Genomic DNA, 16,736 nt, shown 5'->3' with positions numbered 1-16,736 from the left:
TGATTCCAACTTTCGTGCTGTACTATGTCTAAAGAAATAAGGTATTATGCAGGACAAAGTTAAGCAACGTTACATAATATATATTTTTGAGTTGGAAAATAGAAATCATTACACTTGAATAGTTTAAGCAATGTAATGTGTATAATTACATTTTCAGTATGGCATATTTCTTGGCTGTTGGGTTAACAACATTATCATTTATCGTGGAACAAAGACAGAATTTGCTGAATCGTTTGTATGTCGCTGGTAAGTACCGGTAGTTACTCGTTGCAGCATTTGCATGCTCAAGCTCTTTACTTTTATACATATTTCTAGGCTTACAGTGGTGATGCCAGAAGGGCGACTGCCATCTCCTGATGATTATTGGTCTGAACTGTCCTCCCCCCCCTCAGGAACATTGTATTGTAATGCAAATCAAGTAGTGTAGAAATAACTTTTCGGTACACAAAAATACATGCTCTCCCAAAATTTACTCTACACCTCCATTGCTTCCCCTAGAAATAAAAGCTGGTGTCGTCACTGTTAGGCTACACTCCTTAATAAGTAGTATCCTGGCTTTGAAAGATATAGTGCATTCGTGAGTATAATACGAAAAAGGAAAGACTGTGCTAAAGAATAGTCGATATAACTGGAGCAACCACTGATGCTTAACCCTGATTCGTATGAGAGTCAGTTATCCTAAGAACGAATACTTATTATTTGAAATAAGTCTTCAATTGAAATTATCATTGTTAAAAGAGAATATGTATATACATTCCATTTGAAATGGAAGATATCCGCTTTTAGCAATGACCGATTCAATTCGTAAGTAGCATTAGAGCTCCCTCGTGGCTATGTTTAGCTTACGCGCCTTCAACGCAGGAGACCGAGTTTGATTCTCGTTGAGAGCTCGTCTGATTCGGATCCTATATTAAACTGTACATCTACGTCTCATGTAGCCTCGATACTGAACAGGACGCTGAACTTCAAATTAATCAACCAGCCATTGTAAGTAGAATTAACAACAGACATAATTTAATCATCTGTTCGAAATCTTTGTGATAATCATAACATCAAAATATACTATCAATACCTTTAGTTTTCTATGACTGAGCTTTAGATGATGCATCCAAAGTAGTAGTTCATTAAATAATTCCTGATGTAGTTTTCCCAGGCCGTAATTTTACAGCTCATTATTTTGGTAAGGTACAAGGCAAACGTTTGCATTACCATAATGCAGACTAACTTCATGCAGAGCAGTTGTATTGCGGCACATCTCATTTCATCTCTGAGAAAATATTTTGTACATGTGTCTACACAGCATTGATACAACGTTAATATTGCATCTTCTGATCTTTCATAGGTCTGCTTTCGGATTTCTACATCTCCTTCTGATGAAACAAAAGTCTGGATATAATATAGATCCCTGTCACTTGTCTCCATGATAAGAAGAAAGTGTCAGCTGTGGAAATTCATCGTCAGTTGGTAGATATCTCTGTGAAAAGCGTTATAGGTCCTCAACATGGTGCAGCCAATCTAGAACCGTTAGGATGACAACAGTAAATCGTGCGCGTAGTAGCAGACCCACAACAGTTGGGGTGGAGCATGCGATCTTCGAGAACGTGAAAATCACTATCGCACGCCTAACGCATGACTTGGGTTTTTACGTGGAATAGTTCGCCGCATTATTGCGAATTGGAATTTCACCAAGTGCGCGCTCGATGGGTACCACGAAATCTTTCTGAAGACTATAAAGCACAAAAGATGGCATGTACTTCGTCTTCTTATAGCAATCTTCCCTTGATGACCAAGATTTCCTTGAGTATATTGGCGCTGGTAACGAGACCTAAATTCATATACATGCTCCAGAAATAAGAAAGGTAACTTTGAAATGGATGCATCCAATTTCTCTATGAAGCAAAAAAATTCCAAGCCGTAAAGTGGGCAGGTAAAGTGGTGGCTCATGTCTTCTGAGGTCAGAAGGGTGCATTACTTTTCGACTTCTTGGAGAAGAGAACAAAGATTAGAGCAACTGTCTATGGTGCAAAATTAAAACGTTTATGAATTGACGTTTATTAGAAACGTCCTGGGTTGCTGTAAAAGGGGCACTACTCCTGCAGAATAATACTGAGCCACACCCTGCCACTAATATTCAAAAACTATTGGGAGTATGTATGTGGAACATCCACAATACAACACTACAACCCAGAGTTTATAATCTCTTCCCCGCTTGTAAGAACGCCTTGGAGATCACAAATTCCACTCTGTCGAAGGTTTTAAAAGAACAGTGCAACCCTGGCTCAACAGAGAGGACCTCACATTTTACGAAAGTGGTACCGGCAAGCTCGTCTCACGGTAAGACAAATTCCTCAACCGTATTGGCGATTATGTTGAAAAATAAAGTGTAGACTGTTCCACACTATAGGAATCAGTTTATGTGCAACACAAAAGATGATTATTGCAAAATATGCCATTTGGGCCACTCCTCTTAAGTAATGAATGATTATAAAGAATATTGACCATTGTTCATGCTGTGTATCACTTAGTTCTTTCGAAATGTTTGAGCTCCAGAACTTACAATAAGTATTCAATAATGTTGAGGTGTTGAACTTAAGCCGGTCAAGGAAGTGTTGATGTTCGTCCCGACTGTTATGCAACCAAGCCTGAACGTCTCCACTAATTTTTGATGCATTGTCATCGAGACCTGCGTCATTAGCTGGAATAAGATATGGATTATATGGTGCACATAAGCACCAAGAATGTTCACATAATAATTGAAGTATTAGTTCTCTGGGCGCAATCACAGGGTCTATAAAATACCAGTAAATTGTCGCCCGCAGCATCACAGAATCGTCATCATGTTTCACGGTAGGGATGAAGACTACGGTGCATAACCTTCTTTGAGTGCCTGTCATATACAAATATGATCTGTTATTGGAAATAAAGCAAAAGACTCATCGGATCACATTATGCATTATCGTCGATTCACTTGTACATTGTTGGGACCATTTCCTTCGTGCTAAAGCGTTCTGGCTTTTATCAGCAGTTCGGAAATTATAACCCTATTGTGGATGTTCAAGTTATGCAACTCGCGTCGAACGTTACTCGTATTGTCACAATCCGCGATTCCAGGTGCTGACTGAGTTCCGTAGTCACTTTTACTGTATATTCGAGTGTTCGCATATAAATACCACATATAAATACATGGTCAGCGTATTCCAAGCGTACGCATGAGCAATCAAAACGCATTGCGATTGCTTCAAATAGCCGGGTACTAAATGTGGATGGCTAATCATAAACGCGAAAGGAATATAAACGCGGAGAAAATGTCAGCTCGAGCGTATTTGGCGCGTTTCGGAACAATAGACCACCTGCTGTTTGAAGGATGTCAAAAGGAAGGAAAAAAGGAAAGACGTGTTGCCAGGCAAGGGGATTTTAGCAAGAAACAGCTGCTTGAAAGATGCTTTGTGCAGGGTACTGGAACTCCGCTTTTATAGACCTGGACTTTGCAAGAAAGACCTGGAAACCCTGACTGGCTCACAGTATGATTTATAACTCTGGCAAAAGTAAAGTTACCAAATAGCCACCTTGGTCGTGTTCGCTCTAGGGGGTAACGCTTCGAAAACGCATTCTGAAGTAGCCACAGACTTACAGGAAAAGCAATAAAATTAGTTTTGTATTTAGGACCACAAGATTTCCGACAAAGATCCAAGTTGTGTATGTCTCTGCTTATCTTTATAAAACGCACCCTGTATCCCAGACAACAGACCGACCTGTACCTTTGACCATCAACGTACACCGCATCCTCTTTCTCTAGCACGCTTAAAGTTCACTGAACTTTATTAAGATAGATGTTGCAAGACTACCAGATGTGGTTAAAATCAGAGTTCTATTCCCGTTGTTATTCTAGAAATTTTTCGGACTTAAAGACAGTTTACAGTCGAACATGTTATAATAATATCAGCATAGATAACACAAAATATTTAATAACTGTCCATTGCCTAAGAAAGAGCCGGAATCAGTAAGGGACAAAATATATGAACATATCTGAACATGGTATGGGGTATGAAGAAGACAATTTCTTCGCAAGATATGTCCAATCCCATTTGTCTTCCTACGAAGGATGCTGGCTAAAAGCGTCCTCTTCTCTTCCATCCGTTTTAAAAAATCTTTGTATGTTACTCTCTATCTGTCCATTTTTATCTTTTCCATTTTCTTCCAACACCACATTTCGAAGGGACTTAGGATTTAGATTCCTGGGCTTTCAGCATCTATCGTCATTTAGCCCGTCACGTATGAGGGATGACTCCTCGTCGAGCACACTATCCGGGGAAAGGAAGGAAGAAAGGACTGGGGAAGGAAGGAAGCGGCCTGGGACCTACGAGTTAGGTACCACCCCTCATTTGCCTGGTGTGAATGAGGAAAACCTAATTTAGGATGGCTGGCCGGAAAAAGCTTTTTACACTTTTCGACCGATGAATCGAACCCGGGTCCGCTCGCACCAAAGACGAGAGTGTTAACGATACCACATTTCGAAGCTCTTTAAGTACTTATTTTCTAACTTCCATAGTGTGCAAGTCTCTGATCTATATAGTCCAATACTCCATATATAGCACTTGGCCAACTTCTTTCCTAGTCCAATATTATGCTTACTAGTTATATTTTCTTATTGAATGCTTCTTTCGCTGTCACAATTCTTGACCTGATCTCTCGTCAAAATACTTCCCACAGACTTCAAATTATCGACTTCTTCATGTTCTCTTTGTTCTACTCTGACCCCCAAGGTCACTTTTCACGGGATGTTCTCATGACTTTCGATTTTTCAATCTTGATTTCCATTCCATATAGTTTCTCAGTGTCCACTACTTTGTAAACCATCTCATGTAGTCATTTTATGGTTCTCGTATAATAGCCGTTTCATCTGCGTATCGGATCTTGTTAATGATCTGCCTTCCAATCTTGAAATCTCCACTTTCCATTAATGTTTATTTTTTTTCAATAAACATTCACTGTAAATGTTGAATAATTAGGCAACATACTACATTCTTATCTGATTCTTTTCCAATCTCTACACTATTGGTATCTCCTTCGTTCAAACGCAACTTCACTCGTTGTGCTCTGTAGAGGTTAGGAATGAGTTGCCAGTATCTCCACTTGACAATGATTTATTCAAGTATTTTCAGAAGTTTCGCCCAGCCAGTCGATAAAACACAAACACAACTCTTCCTTTACCTCACCAACTTGATCTGCTGTAACTTTCATCAGCCCAATAGCACCATTAATGCCTTCTCCTTTCCGGAATCCAAATTGATCTTCCTCCAAGATTTCTTGTATCTTACTTTTCAGCTGGCTTTTCAGCATGCACACAATAAGCTATCCAGTGTGGGAAATAAGGCTAATGGATCTATGATTCCTGCACTTCTTTGCTTCCTTTTTCTTGGGTTATGCGATCACTGTAACATCAAAAAAAATCCTTTGGCCATTCTCCACTGAGGTAGATCTTGTTAATAAGTGAAGTCAGTCCGTGGCGTAACAAGGCCAGGCGGGGCCCCGGGACAGATATTGACCAGGGGGCCTCCTCAGAAAAAAGTAAAATGTTGGTCATATTAATCACCTTTTTACTTTTGACATATAAGCACATCATTTAGCAGTACCTTTTTGAGGTACATATTTTGATAGCACTTATAGTTTTAAGTTGCAGTGTTTGTGAAATTATATTTTTTAACCGGACAGAAGAAAAGATAATAACGTTAATCCTGGAAAATACATATAAATATATAAATTTAAATAACATATTATAAGAATTTTCGATTTATGTAATTAATTACTTTTCAAGCAGGATGAAATAAGTTAAAACTTGGTAGAAGTAATCCTAAAACTCCATTCACATTAGCCTTGCACCGAAAATTAGTACAACTAATTATTTTTTACCCTGTATTTAGGGAGGGGGGACGAAGTTGATTTTTTCGTCTTTGAACGTTATTCTGTAAAAAAAAAACTTGATCCTATTACGCATAAAAATAATTAACCTTGCACGAAATTTTGATGCTAAGTTATCGCAAATGAAGTATAAATGTATTTGTTTAACAATCACATACAGCTAAATGGCCATTTTACACAGGGTATTTAACAATAACAACAAAGGAAAGGATTTGGGTAGTTATCGGCTAGGGCCTATTTACTAGGTATCATCCTAGAATTTGACTGATAGAACTGAGGGAAACCCTAAGCAGAATAGTCGGCAACGGGATTCGAACCCACGACCTACTGAATGCGAAGCCAACGCTCTACCAACTGAGCTAGTTCGCTATAGATACATTAGAGTGTTTTAATACACTCTTAGCGTTTATTTCCACAACATGAACTTGACAAAATACATTTCTCGTACTCCGTCATACCTTTCAGAAACAACATAAGTCACAATATTTCAACATGCCTTTTGACAACTCCGCATCAATAAAATTGCGACAGCTAACACCGTGCAGTTAGGCCACCCAATATACACAATCTTATCCCATAATCGTGTCAGGTAAAGAGACCCCCTCTCTCTCCTCCTTTCTTCTCTCCCATACTAAAATTAGCTAACAACATGAGCGCAATTCTAATTCCAAAGCACACACGTATTAGTTTTGAAACAATGAAATAATAAAAACGAGGCGAAACAAGATTCATAAGTTGATGTAGCGAGAAATGAAACACACACAATGAAAAATTGAAACCAATGTATGTCTATTACACAGAGATTCAGAAATGAGCCACTGAAAGAGAGAGAGAGAGAGAAGAAGAAGAAGAAGAAGAAGAAGAAGAAAACGAAAAGGGAGAACAGATAAAAACGTGGAATTTAAACGTAGTAAGAAAAGAACCTAACATTATAAAGTTCCGTTTTCAGAAATTCTACAGTAAGGTAGAAATAACGTTTGTTTCTACATATTTTTCAGAACTATTCGAATATATAGAGAATGCTTTTAACACTCATTAAGTCACTTTCATAAAGGATAGCATACTCAATTTCCAATAGAACTATAGATCTCCAAGACACATCTAGGATAATGTCAAAAGTTTAACACACATGCTTTGTTTCCGCGTGGTTCGATTGCAAATTCAGTAGTGTTCATTGGACGTACTGATCCAAAATACATTCTAATAAACCCAGTAGGAAGCGTTGGTCATATCCCTCTATTTCAGACTACTATTGCAAAATGAAAGAAAAAAAGAAAAAGAAACAAAAAGAAAAAAGAAAGAAAGAAAAAGAAAATTGAATAAGTGCTATTTTACTGCTAAATTTCTATCAGATATACCCTATATTAAAAGTCCAAACTTATCATAATGAAAAGTTACAAATGTTCGAAAGGAAAAGTTTATGATCCTCATGTTTCAAATTTCAACGTAAATAAAACACATTGAACTATAGGATGGAAACAAATTTTGTGTCAAACTAGTACAAATAAAAGTTTGTTTTCAAATAACCAAAGAGGTTACCATTTTCTAGTCTTTTCCGAAGATTTATCTGTTTCGAATATCCACCATCGAATTCCTGTCTCGCGGATAGAACGTAATTTCCACAGATAAAATGAACAGGCTAGAGCTCAAAAGGATTATCTTGTCAGTCGGATGATGTTGGTTAGGTTACACCCACCACTGGGTCGAGGATTCAAACTCGTAGTGACCAAGTAATTCGACTGATACTCGGTAACCTAGAGAATGAAAAAGAAATTTTTCTTATTCACTTGCTTTTAAAAAGTATTTCTGTCAGAGATGACCATTACTGGAGATGTTATCTCCAGAGCAGAAGTTCCCAGTTAATTACATTTTCCAGAACTATCGGGCTCTTGCTCCGTTTTAACATTGGAACACGCGCACGCACATGAAGTGAGAGAGAGAGAGAGAGAGGAGGGGAGAAGTGAAAGATGCAAAGACAGGATATGAAAATGTTAAGAAAGAGAGAGGGGGACAAATATAAATATGAAACATACTTATCATTCCAGTGTACGATGTAGAATGCACACACTGTTTATTGGAAATATCGCCAGTGATGCCTTGTAAATTCTCCAACAGAAGATGAATCTCTGTTTGCAGCCATTATTTTATGCGAAAAAAATCATATTACCTGATGGGCAATCGAACCAAGATTTTCCAATTGGAAGTCTAGTACTTTACCACTACACCACCGATGCTTTACCCAAACTGTGTTTTACAATTTGTGTAGTATTTCTTTCTGATAATGATGACACTAAAAGTGTATACTGCAGATCAACGATGTGTTTTGAATGTCCTGGTAATTCCCTTGCCCTTTCCCAACCAATATTCGTAAATCGTCTCTATCATGATACAGGTGTTTGCTTCCACATTCTTACGTACTGCTAGTCCAGTATGATAAGTCGATTCTTCACAATCACTTTGTAAGAAAAATCAAGTTTGGCGTGAACAGGATTTGAACCTATGTTAGATAGCTGAATTATTCATAAGTTCATTACCCTACGCCTATACTACAATATCACCTGTAAATTCAAGCCAGATATTACTTACCCTACTTACAAGCCCCATATTACTTACAAGCTAGCCCTGATCCTTGGAACGAATCGACTTCTTCTTGTAAGGTTATTTACACCAAAGTGTATAACGAAATTCATTTATTCAACGGGCTAGAGAGAAATTAGTGCCCACCTATAAAGGAAATAACATACAATCCAGGAAAATCAGAGAAATAGAAAACAGATTATGCAGTAATTTCAGCATCTAAGTTCAATAGCACGTGAATACTAATATTGATACTACTACTACTACTAATAATAATAATAATAATAATAATAATCTATATTATAATACTGAAATTATCTATGTTTGTGGCTCCTAATTTCTTGAACCACCCTTCCGATCTCGATCAAATTTTCAACATAAGATAAGATTTGGGCCTGGGAAACTTTTTTTATCATTTCGTTTTAGACAGAACTTAGGGGGAGGAGGGGGAAGGAGGGTATATATATATATATATATATATATATATATATATATATATATGAAAGCAAATAAAACGTAATAACTCTTGAAGCACCATACCGATCTCTATCAAACTTTCAACATAGAAAACGTTCGGATCTAGGACGAAATTTGTCATTTCAGTTTGTCGGTGCAACATAGAGGCCTGAGAGAGAGATAAATATGTAAAAAAAATGAAAATGAAAGTGACTGTTTTTTGACTTCATCACTCTTGAACCACCCGACCGATCTCGATCAAATTTTCAACATAGACGAGGTTCGGGCCTGTCAAGAGAGAACTTGGGGACGGAAATGGGTGAGGGAGATATATTATAAAAATAAATAAAACTTAATGACTTTTGAACCATCAAACTAATCTTGATCAAATTTTCAATCTAGATGAAGTTCGAACTTCAGATGGTTTCTGTCATATCACTTTGATGGTGTAACTTAAGGGAGGAGGAGGAGGGGGAACGACATTTAAAAAAGAACGAAAAATGACCGGTATTAGTGTCGAATCTATAGTTTTTGGACTCGCTGAGATTAACAGTGACATATCTAATGCTGTTTAAATCCAAATTCAGCCCCGAAACTTGAAGGGGGAGACACAAAAATGATCGAAGTAACCAATATCAGTGTCGAATTTATAGTTTTCCAGCTCGCAGAGATGAACAATGACTGCAAATGCCGTGCCCCACAACATAGTGTGAGGAGGGAATATATAAAACTCATGGAAAATGACCGATATCAAAGAGCACTTAAGTAATACTAAAAAGTCACTGTGTAACGGTACATATTGCTATTTTTTTCTCAATTTAACCCACCGAGGCGGGTAATTGACAATAATAATAATAATAATAATAATAATAATAATAATAATAGTTCACAACTGTACTGTGAATGTGAACATATATTATTATTATTATTATTATTATTATTATTATTATTATTATTATTATTATTATTCATGTACTTTTGAACATGCTCGGCTAAATTAGTGCAAAATATGTTCTAATTCTGTAATTTTTCCTGAATTGCATGTTTTTCCTTTATTAGTGGGTACTAATTTCTCTCTAGCTCGTCAAATAAATGAATTTCGTTGGGCACTTTGTGCAAATAACCTTACAGGAAGAAGCCGGTTCGTTCCAAAGATCAGGGCTAAAGTAAGGAATATTTGGTTTATAATTTTAGATGCCATGATAGTGTAGGAGTAACATAATAGACTTATGAATAATACAGCTGTTTAACATAGGTTCAAATCCTATTCACGCAAAAGTTGACAAGTGATTGTGAAGAATTGACTTATCATACTGGACTAGCAGTACGTAAGAATGTGGAAGCAAACACCTGTATCATGATAGAGACGATTTACGAATGTTGGTTGGGAAAGGGCAAGGGAATTACCAGGACATTCCAAACACATCGTTGATCTGCAGTATACACTTTTAGTGTCATCATTATCAGAAAGAAATACTACACAAATTGTAAAACACAGTTTGTGTAAAGCATCGGTGGTGTAGTGGTAAAGTACTAAACTTCCAATTGGAAAACCTTGGTTCGATTCCCCATCAGGTAATATGATTTTTTCGCATAAAATAATGGTTGCAAACAGAGATTCATCTTCTGTTGGAGAATTTACAAGGCTTCACGGGCAATATTTCCAATAAACAGTGTGTGCATTCTACATCGTACACTGGAATGATAAGTATGTTTCATATTTATATTTGTCCCCCTCTCTCTTTCTTAACATTTTCATATCCTGTCTTTGCATCTTTCACTTCTCCTCTTCTCTCTCTCTCACTTCATGTGCGTGCGCGTGTTCCAATGTTAAAACGGAGCAAGAGCCCGATAGTTCTGGAAAATGTAATTAACTGGGAACTTCTGCTCTGGAGATAACATCTCCAGTAATGGTCATCTCTGACAGAAATACTTTTTAAACGCAAGTGAATAAGAAAAATCTCTTTTTCATTCTCTGGGTTACCGGGTCTCAGTTGAATTACCGGGTCACTACGAGTTTGAATCCTCGACCCAGTGGTGGTCTATAACGTAACCAACACCATCCGACTCACACGATAATCCGTTTAACAAAATTTTATTTATACTAGTTTGACACAAAATTTGTTTCCATTCTATAGTTCAATGTGTTTTATTTACGTTGAAATTTGAAACATGAGGATCATAAACTTTTCCTTTCGAACATTTGTAACTTTTCATTATGATACTGTGTGGACTTTTAATATAGAGTATATCTGATAAAAATTTAGCAGTAAAATAGCACTTATTCAATTTTCTTTTTCTTTCTTTCTTGTTCTTTTCGTTTCTTTTTCTTTTTTTCGTTCATTTTGCAATAGTAGTCTGAAATAGAGGGATATGACCAACGCTTCCTACTGGGTTTATTAGAATGTATTTTGGATCAGTACGTCCAATGAATATTACTGAATTTGCAATCGAACCACGCGGAAACAAAGCATGTGTGTTAAACTTTTGACATTATCCTAGATGTGTCTTGGAGATCTATAGTTCTACTGGAAATTGAGTATGCTATCCTTTATGAAAGTGACTTAATGAGCATTACTGTAGAATTTCTGAAAACGGAACTTTATAATGTTAGGTTCTTTTCTTACTACGTTTAAATTCCACGTTTTTATCTGTTCTCCCTTTTCGTTTTCTTCTTCTTCTTCTTCTTCTCTCTCTCTCTCTCTTTCAGTGGCTCATTTCTGAATCTCTGTGTAATAGACATACATTGGTTTCAATTTTTCATTGTGTGTGTTTCAGTTTCTCCCTACATCAACTTATGAATCTTGTTTCGCCTCGTTTTTATTATTTCATTTTTTCGAAACTAATACTTGTGTGCTTTGAAATTAGAATTGCGCTCATGTTGTTAGCTAATTTTAGTATGGGAGAGAAGAAAGGAGAGAGAGGGGGTCCCTTTACCTGAGACGATTATGGGATAAGGTGTATATTGGGTGGCCTAACTGCACGGCGTTAGCTTTCGCAGTTTTTTTGATGCGGAGTGTACATACACTTTTGACGTGTGAAAGTCAGAGCTTAATATGCATGATTAAACAACGGTTTCATGTTACATTAACAATTAGCACTTCACTTAAATGATGCTTTTTGTTCTTTTGACTGTCACTTTAAAAAAAACTATCGATTATCTCAATAAAAAGGATAGGGTGAACACGTGACCACATTAGAAAACTTCAGCCTCGAAACTTGTGGCTGGTCAGATTGAAGCCACTAGTTTCGGATATATACGGTGCCGAAAGCGTGGTAAAATGTATTTCTCAGCCTATATTTCAAAAACTATCCAGTGTAGATACTGCGGCTTAAAACGTCACACTGAAAGTAGTACCTGGTCTACTTGTAAATACGTGTTTCAAAGCTCTGCAATGCATGGGCAAGGAATTTCCGAAAGGGACTGACGAACCAACAATCAATTCACTGTCGATTTGAGAGTCCCCTTGAAGATTCCCTTGGAAATATATGTATCTGGAATTCATTGTTCCACGCTTTGGACACCTCCGAAATTCCGAAACTAGTTGCATTTAACTAAAGTTTGTTTTTCTTGATTTGATATCTTTCTTCGGCCCGAACAGTGGATCAACATCGACATCAAGTATTTACATTTTTTCTAACATAGTCATGCGCTCCTCTGCATAATTCTTTAGTTACCAGAAGCTAATGAAAAATCACTCCTTGTATTTTCTGGAACAGTCAATAAAACAAAAATCAATCTTCATAGGTTTTCTCTTCACCTCTCCTTCTCCTTCTTTCTTCTTTCTTCGCTTTGCTACGCCACTTAGTTTACCCATCGTTTAGCAATAATTTCGTACCATCTAAACGTATCAGAATTGAATCACGAAATGCGTCGTTAACATTTACTACCCACCTAGGGTTCAGCGATGTGTGGCCTCTTGTGAAAACCCCATAAGAAAAACAAATTGCACAGGACATTTTGCGGCACGCTTTAAATTCTACAAGTTTTAGAAAAAGGAAAAAATAAACTTAGCTGACTCAGAGGTACCACGGTCAGGGTGTGCAGACTGCAGGAGGCATTGACCTCGACATGATAAAACTGCTTTTAGATTCTGACATTACAGATGTGTGCTGACAACAACCCCCCTTCCCTGGCGGAGGGTGGAACGAGGAAATCCTTGGCAACAATCAATCCGGAAGGCAACAAATCATAAAATAGCGTCTCTTTCTCGTTTAAATCCTGATCCCTGGTGCCGTAATTTCAAGGGGCTTATTCCAAATAAACGGCATGTGTATCTTCATTTTAACATGACACACATCATGGGTAGTCTTGATTGAAAAAAGAGGCCGTAATCACATATTGAGCAGGGAGGTCGAAAATGTAGTATCATTATCACGTTTTCTCAGTATACCTATATTTCGTTTTCCCAAAATACTTTTTTGTGACACTGAATTTCGCATTTGAGTTTTTCATTCACTTTGACGAAGCCGGGGCCCCCCAATCTCTGGGGCCCCGGGGCACCGCCCCAGTAGCCTCGGCGTATTTACGTCACTGAAGTCAGTACTTTCAATGCATTATCTTCTAATCTTATTACTGTATCAGAGTTCGATTCTTGTATGTCCCTGTTCGTTATAAGCCATTTATTACTGTACCGGGTTCAAGTCCCTGTGAGGGAATAGCCGTATATTACTGTATGTGGTTCGTGTCCTGCAGTTCCCTACGAGGGCTTGGGCATTTACAACAGTCCGGGATTCAATCCTCTATGTTTTGTGCGTCTCCTTTAGACTTTAATAACTGTTTTGATCTTCTGCCAAAGCCGACCATATAGCCACTGGACAACACGGTTCAGAATTCGGGTCAGAACATTCTGGGAAATCGACATAAAAGCTGATTCTAATTGTATTCTCAATGCCGATGCAATTTAATAATGCGAAAATTATTATGTTGCATAGGCACTGGTTATTTATGCTGGAAAGAAAAGTAAATTAGGTTATTTCTTAAAACTAGAAAATATAAATTTCTCCCATGATAATTATTTTGATAAAGAATGTGCGAAATTTCACTTTTCACTTTAATAAACAACACTAATACTGCACAAACACATATTACATTACATTTTGGCACTTTAATTTGAATAATTGAATGTGATAATGAAATTTAACACTTGGCCCAATTATTATTATTACAGTCGCGGAAGGCGCGATAGTCACGGGTTACCGGTTGAATTTTACTACTTCGTTTGTTTCCGTGATTTCGCACTGTCACTTTTCACTCCCTTTATGCTGAAAAAAGGCAATCTATGGCGGTTCCAGAGGGATGTCCTTGAGGTAGTGGGGTGAATTCCCTTTCCTTCCATTTTGTCTTCTTTTGGGTAGACTGGAAACTTTACACTGCGCTACTTCTTTAGATTTAACTTTTGAGAGTTTCACTAATGATATTTTATATTATTTTAAGTTATGCAGACGTACGTAAACAGCATTTTAGGCTTAGTTTTAATTGTACTGTTTGTACAATTGTGTTTAGCTGAAGTAAAATATTATTTTATAGGCACCGCGTTACCACACCAGTAACAATTGTCAGACTAACTTAATTTTTCTCCCCGTCTCCTCGCGTTTCTACCCAGCGAACAGGCTCACAATGCAGCCTGGTGATGTCAAAGTTAAAAATAACTATGGCAACCCATAGGCAGGAATTTTTGGAGACGAAGTTTGCTCCCTGTGCTGAATTTTAGCATCTTATTTGGAGAGACGAGAGGGTTTACCAAGATTTCCGTCGCAGATGCGACGCACACACACATATGAATATTCGTTTGTTTACTGAGAGAAAAATTCTTAAGAGTGCCTTTATACGAGGTTTACTTAAAAATTAAAATTTTCTTCATTAATATTCGATCGGCTAGACTATATGGTTATAATATCTTGAGCAACTCTGCTGGTATGTCGTCGGCTTCAGTGGCCTTCCTCGTTCTCATGCCTTTGATGAATTATACTTCTGTACTTTTCATTATACTGGGTCATTTTTTTCATGAATCACCTCTTACTCTGCTTCGATCGCATTATCTTTGGAGTGGCTCTTTTGATAATAGAGTTCTTCCATGTATTCCTCTCAAATTCTAAGGATTCTTTGATGGTCAGTAACTACGTGACGTTGTTGATCTTCGGATCCAAACGTGCACATATTTTTGTTAGCTTCCCCTCCGAAATTTTGTGTTTTCTGTTGCATCAGATCATATCTGCCGCGCAGTTGAAGTCCCATTATTTCTTTACATATCTGTTCCATGTACTTTTCTTTGGCTTTGTCGGTCTCAGAAAATAGATGGAGAACAATTGCTTGTCCTTGGTACTTCACCTCAGTGAGACTCTCAAATCACGCCTCATCAGATGACTAACGTAACGCGAGCACACTAACAAGGTCAAGTAAAGACGTAACGGTGAGCAAACCAGATACAATAACTACGCTACCCCTTTCGAACAGATAAATACAAAAGAAAGAAAAAGGTAATTAATTTTGCTATTTAGTCAACTATAAATTGATTCAAACGTTACTAATTACAAACAATTTATTTTTTAATACTATTTCACTTCTATTTCTCTGGTTCTTGGTTCCCTTCTTAAAAAAAGAAAAATTACAAACTGTATATGTTTTTCTTTCCTCGTGGAATTTAAAGACAATACTTTCGTATTTTGATCTTTCCACTCGAAATAACCATTTTCATTCCTAAAAATACTTGACCATGAGTAACTATTTAACTTTCCTTCCAGTAACATGTAGACCTGATTGTTACATAATATAGTTTCAACATAATACAACCACAAAATATGGACAAAAATACTTTTTTGTTCAAGTCTTTCAGACTGAACTATATTATCGCTTTCCAACTGTATTACTTTTTCAGTGCATGATTAAGGCTAGTGTTATGAACGTATATGAATGTCATATCATAGTAACATATCGTAATTACTTATACGCACCTATACTTAGTAAATACACAGTACGATACTTTACTTTCCAGGTGTGACTAATATGGAAATTCTGATGGCCCATATCGGAGTTTATCTTCTGCTCGTATCCATTCAGATATTCATTTTGATGGCATTTATGTTCCTGATCTTCAAGGTAGCAATTTTGGGCAATTGGTTACTCGTTTTGCTATTGAACCTTCTACTAGGACTTACCGGAATATCTTTCGGTAAGTTTAGTTTTTAGTTTAACGGTTATCTTTCTTCTATCTCCATGCTGTAAGCGTCGGTGAACCACTGATGACCAACTAGAGACATCTCGCAAAAAAAATGGATGCCCCAGAGCGACGACCCGCGGTGGCTCCACTTCCGTGTTGGAAATTATACCACCAGTGGCCCAACGGCTGCAGAGACGCGACGAAACGACAACGAACCACAAAATTACTCCCCCAAAGTATGTTAAATCGTCTATATGCGTGATTTGTTTACATTAAGGTGAGTCTAACAACAGTAGAAAAAAGTATACCTGGATAATCGCGAACCATCAACCTTTTGATTTCTAGGCGCGGCACAGTGTGACATTTTGATGATCTAGGACAAAATCCACTTTTCCAAGTTATTAATATACATATAACTGCTAGTTATTCCAATAATAGAATAATCACAATTTATCAAAACAATATTTATTTCCAATTATGTTATCTAATCTAGCCCATAGATAAGCCCAAACTTGGAACATCTGCTCAGTGGCATCGCAGTGCGCGTTCGAAAATCCGTGATGCGACTTCACTTGTCCAGTGTGGATCACACGAAACATGTAACAGCAAAAGGAAAGTGGGCAT

General features: G+C 37.3%; 1 protein-coding gene across 3 annotated transcripts in view; it reads left to right on the top strand.

The window, feature by feature from the left end:
- Positions 1-16,736, top strand: part of LOC145665805 (ABC transporter G family member 20-like) — a 116,707-nt gene that overhangs the window by 89,625 nt on the left and 10,346 nt on the right. For 2 of the 3 annotated variants that reach the window (XM_081732918.1, XM_081732917.1), the window contains 2 exons: positions 158-246; positions 15,948-16,124. In XM_081732918.1, the coding sequence (XP_081589044.1) occupies positions 158-246; positions 15,948-16,124 (266 nt within the window). The remainder of the gene's footprint in view (positions 1-157; positions 247-15,947; positions 16,125-16,736) is intronic. The other variant, XM_081732919.1, reaches the window with a different exon arrangement.

The sequence above is a fragment of the Thermobia domestica genome, chromosome 12 (genome assembly GCF_964235325.1).
Source record: "Thermobia domestica chromosome 12, izTheDome1.hap1.1, whole genome shotgun sequence".
Taxonomy (NCBI): domain Eukaryota; kingdom Metazoa; phylum Arthropoda; class Insecta; order Zygentoma; family Lepismatidae; genus Thermobia; species Thermobia domestica.
This window is presented reverse-complemented; position numbering and strand designations above follow the sequence as displayed.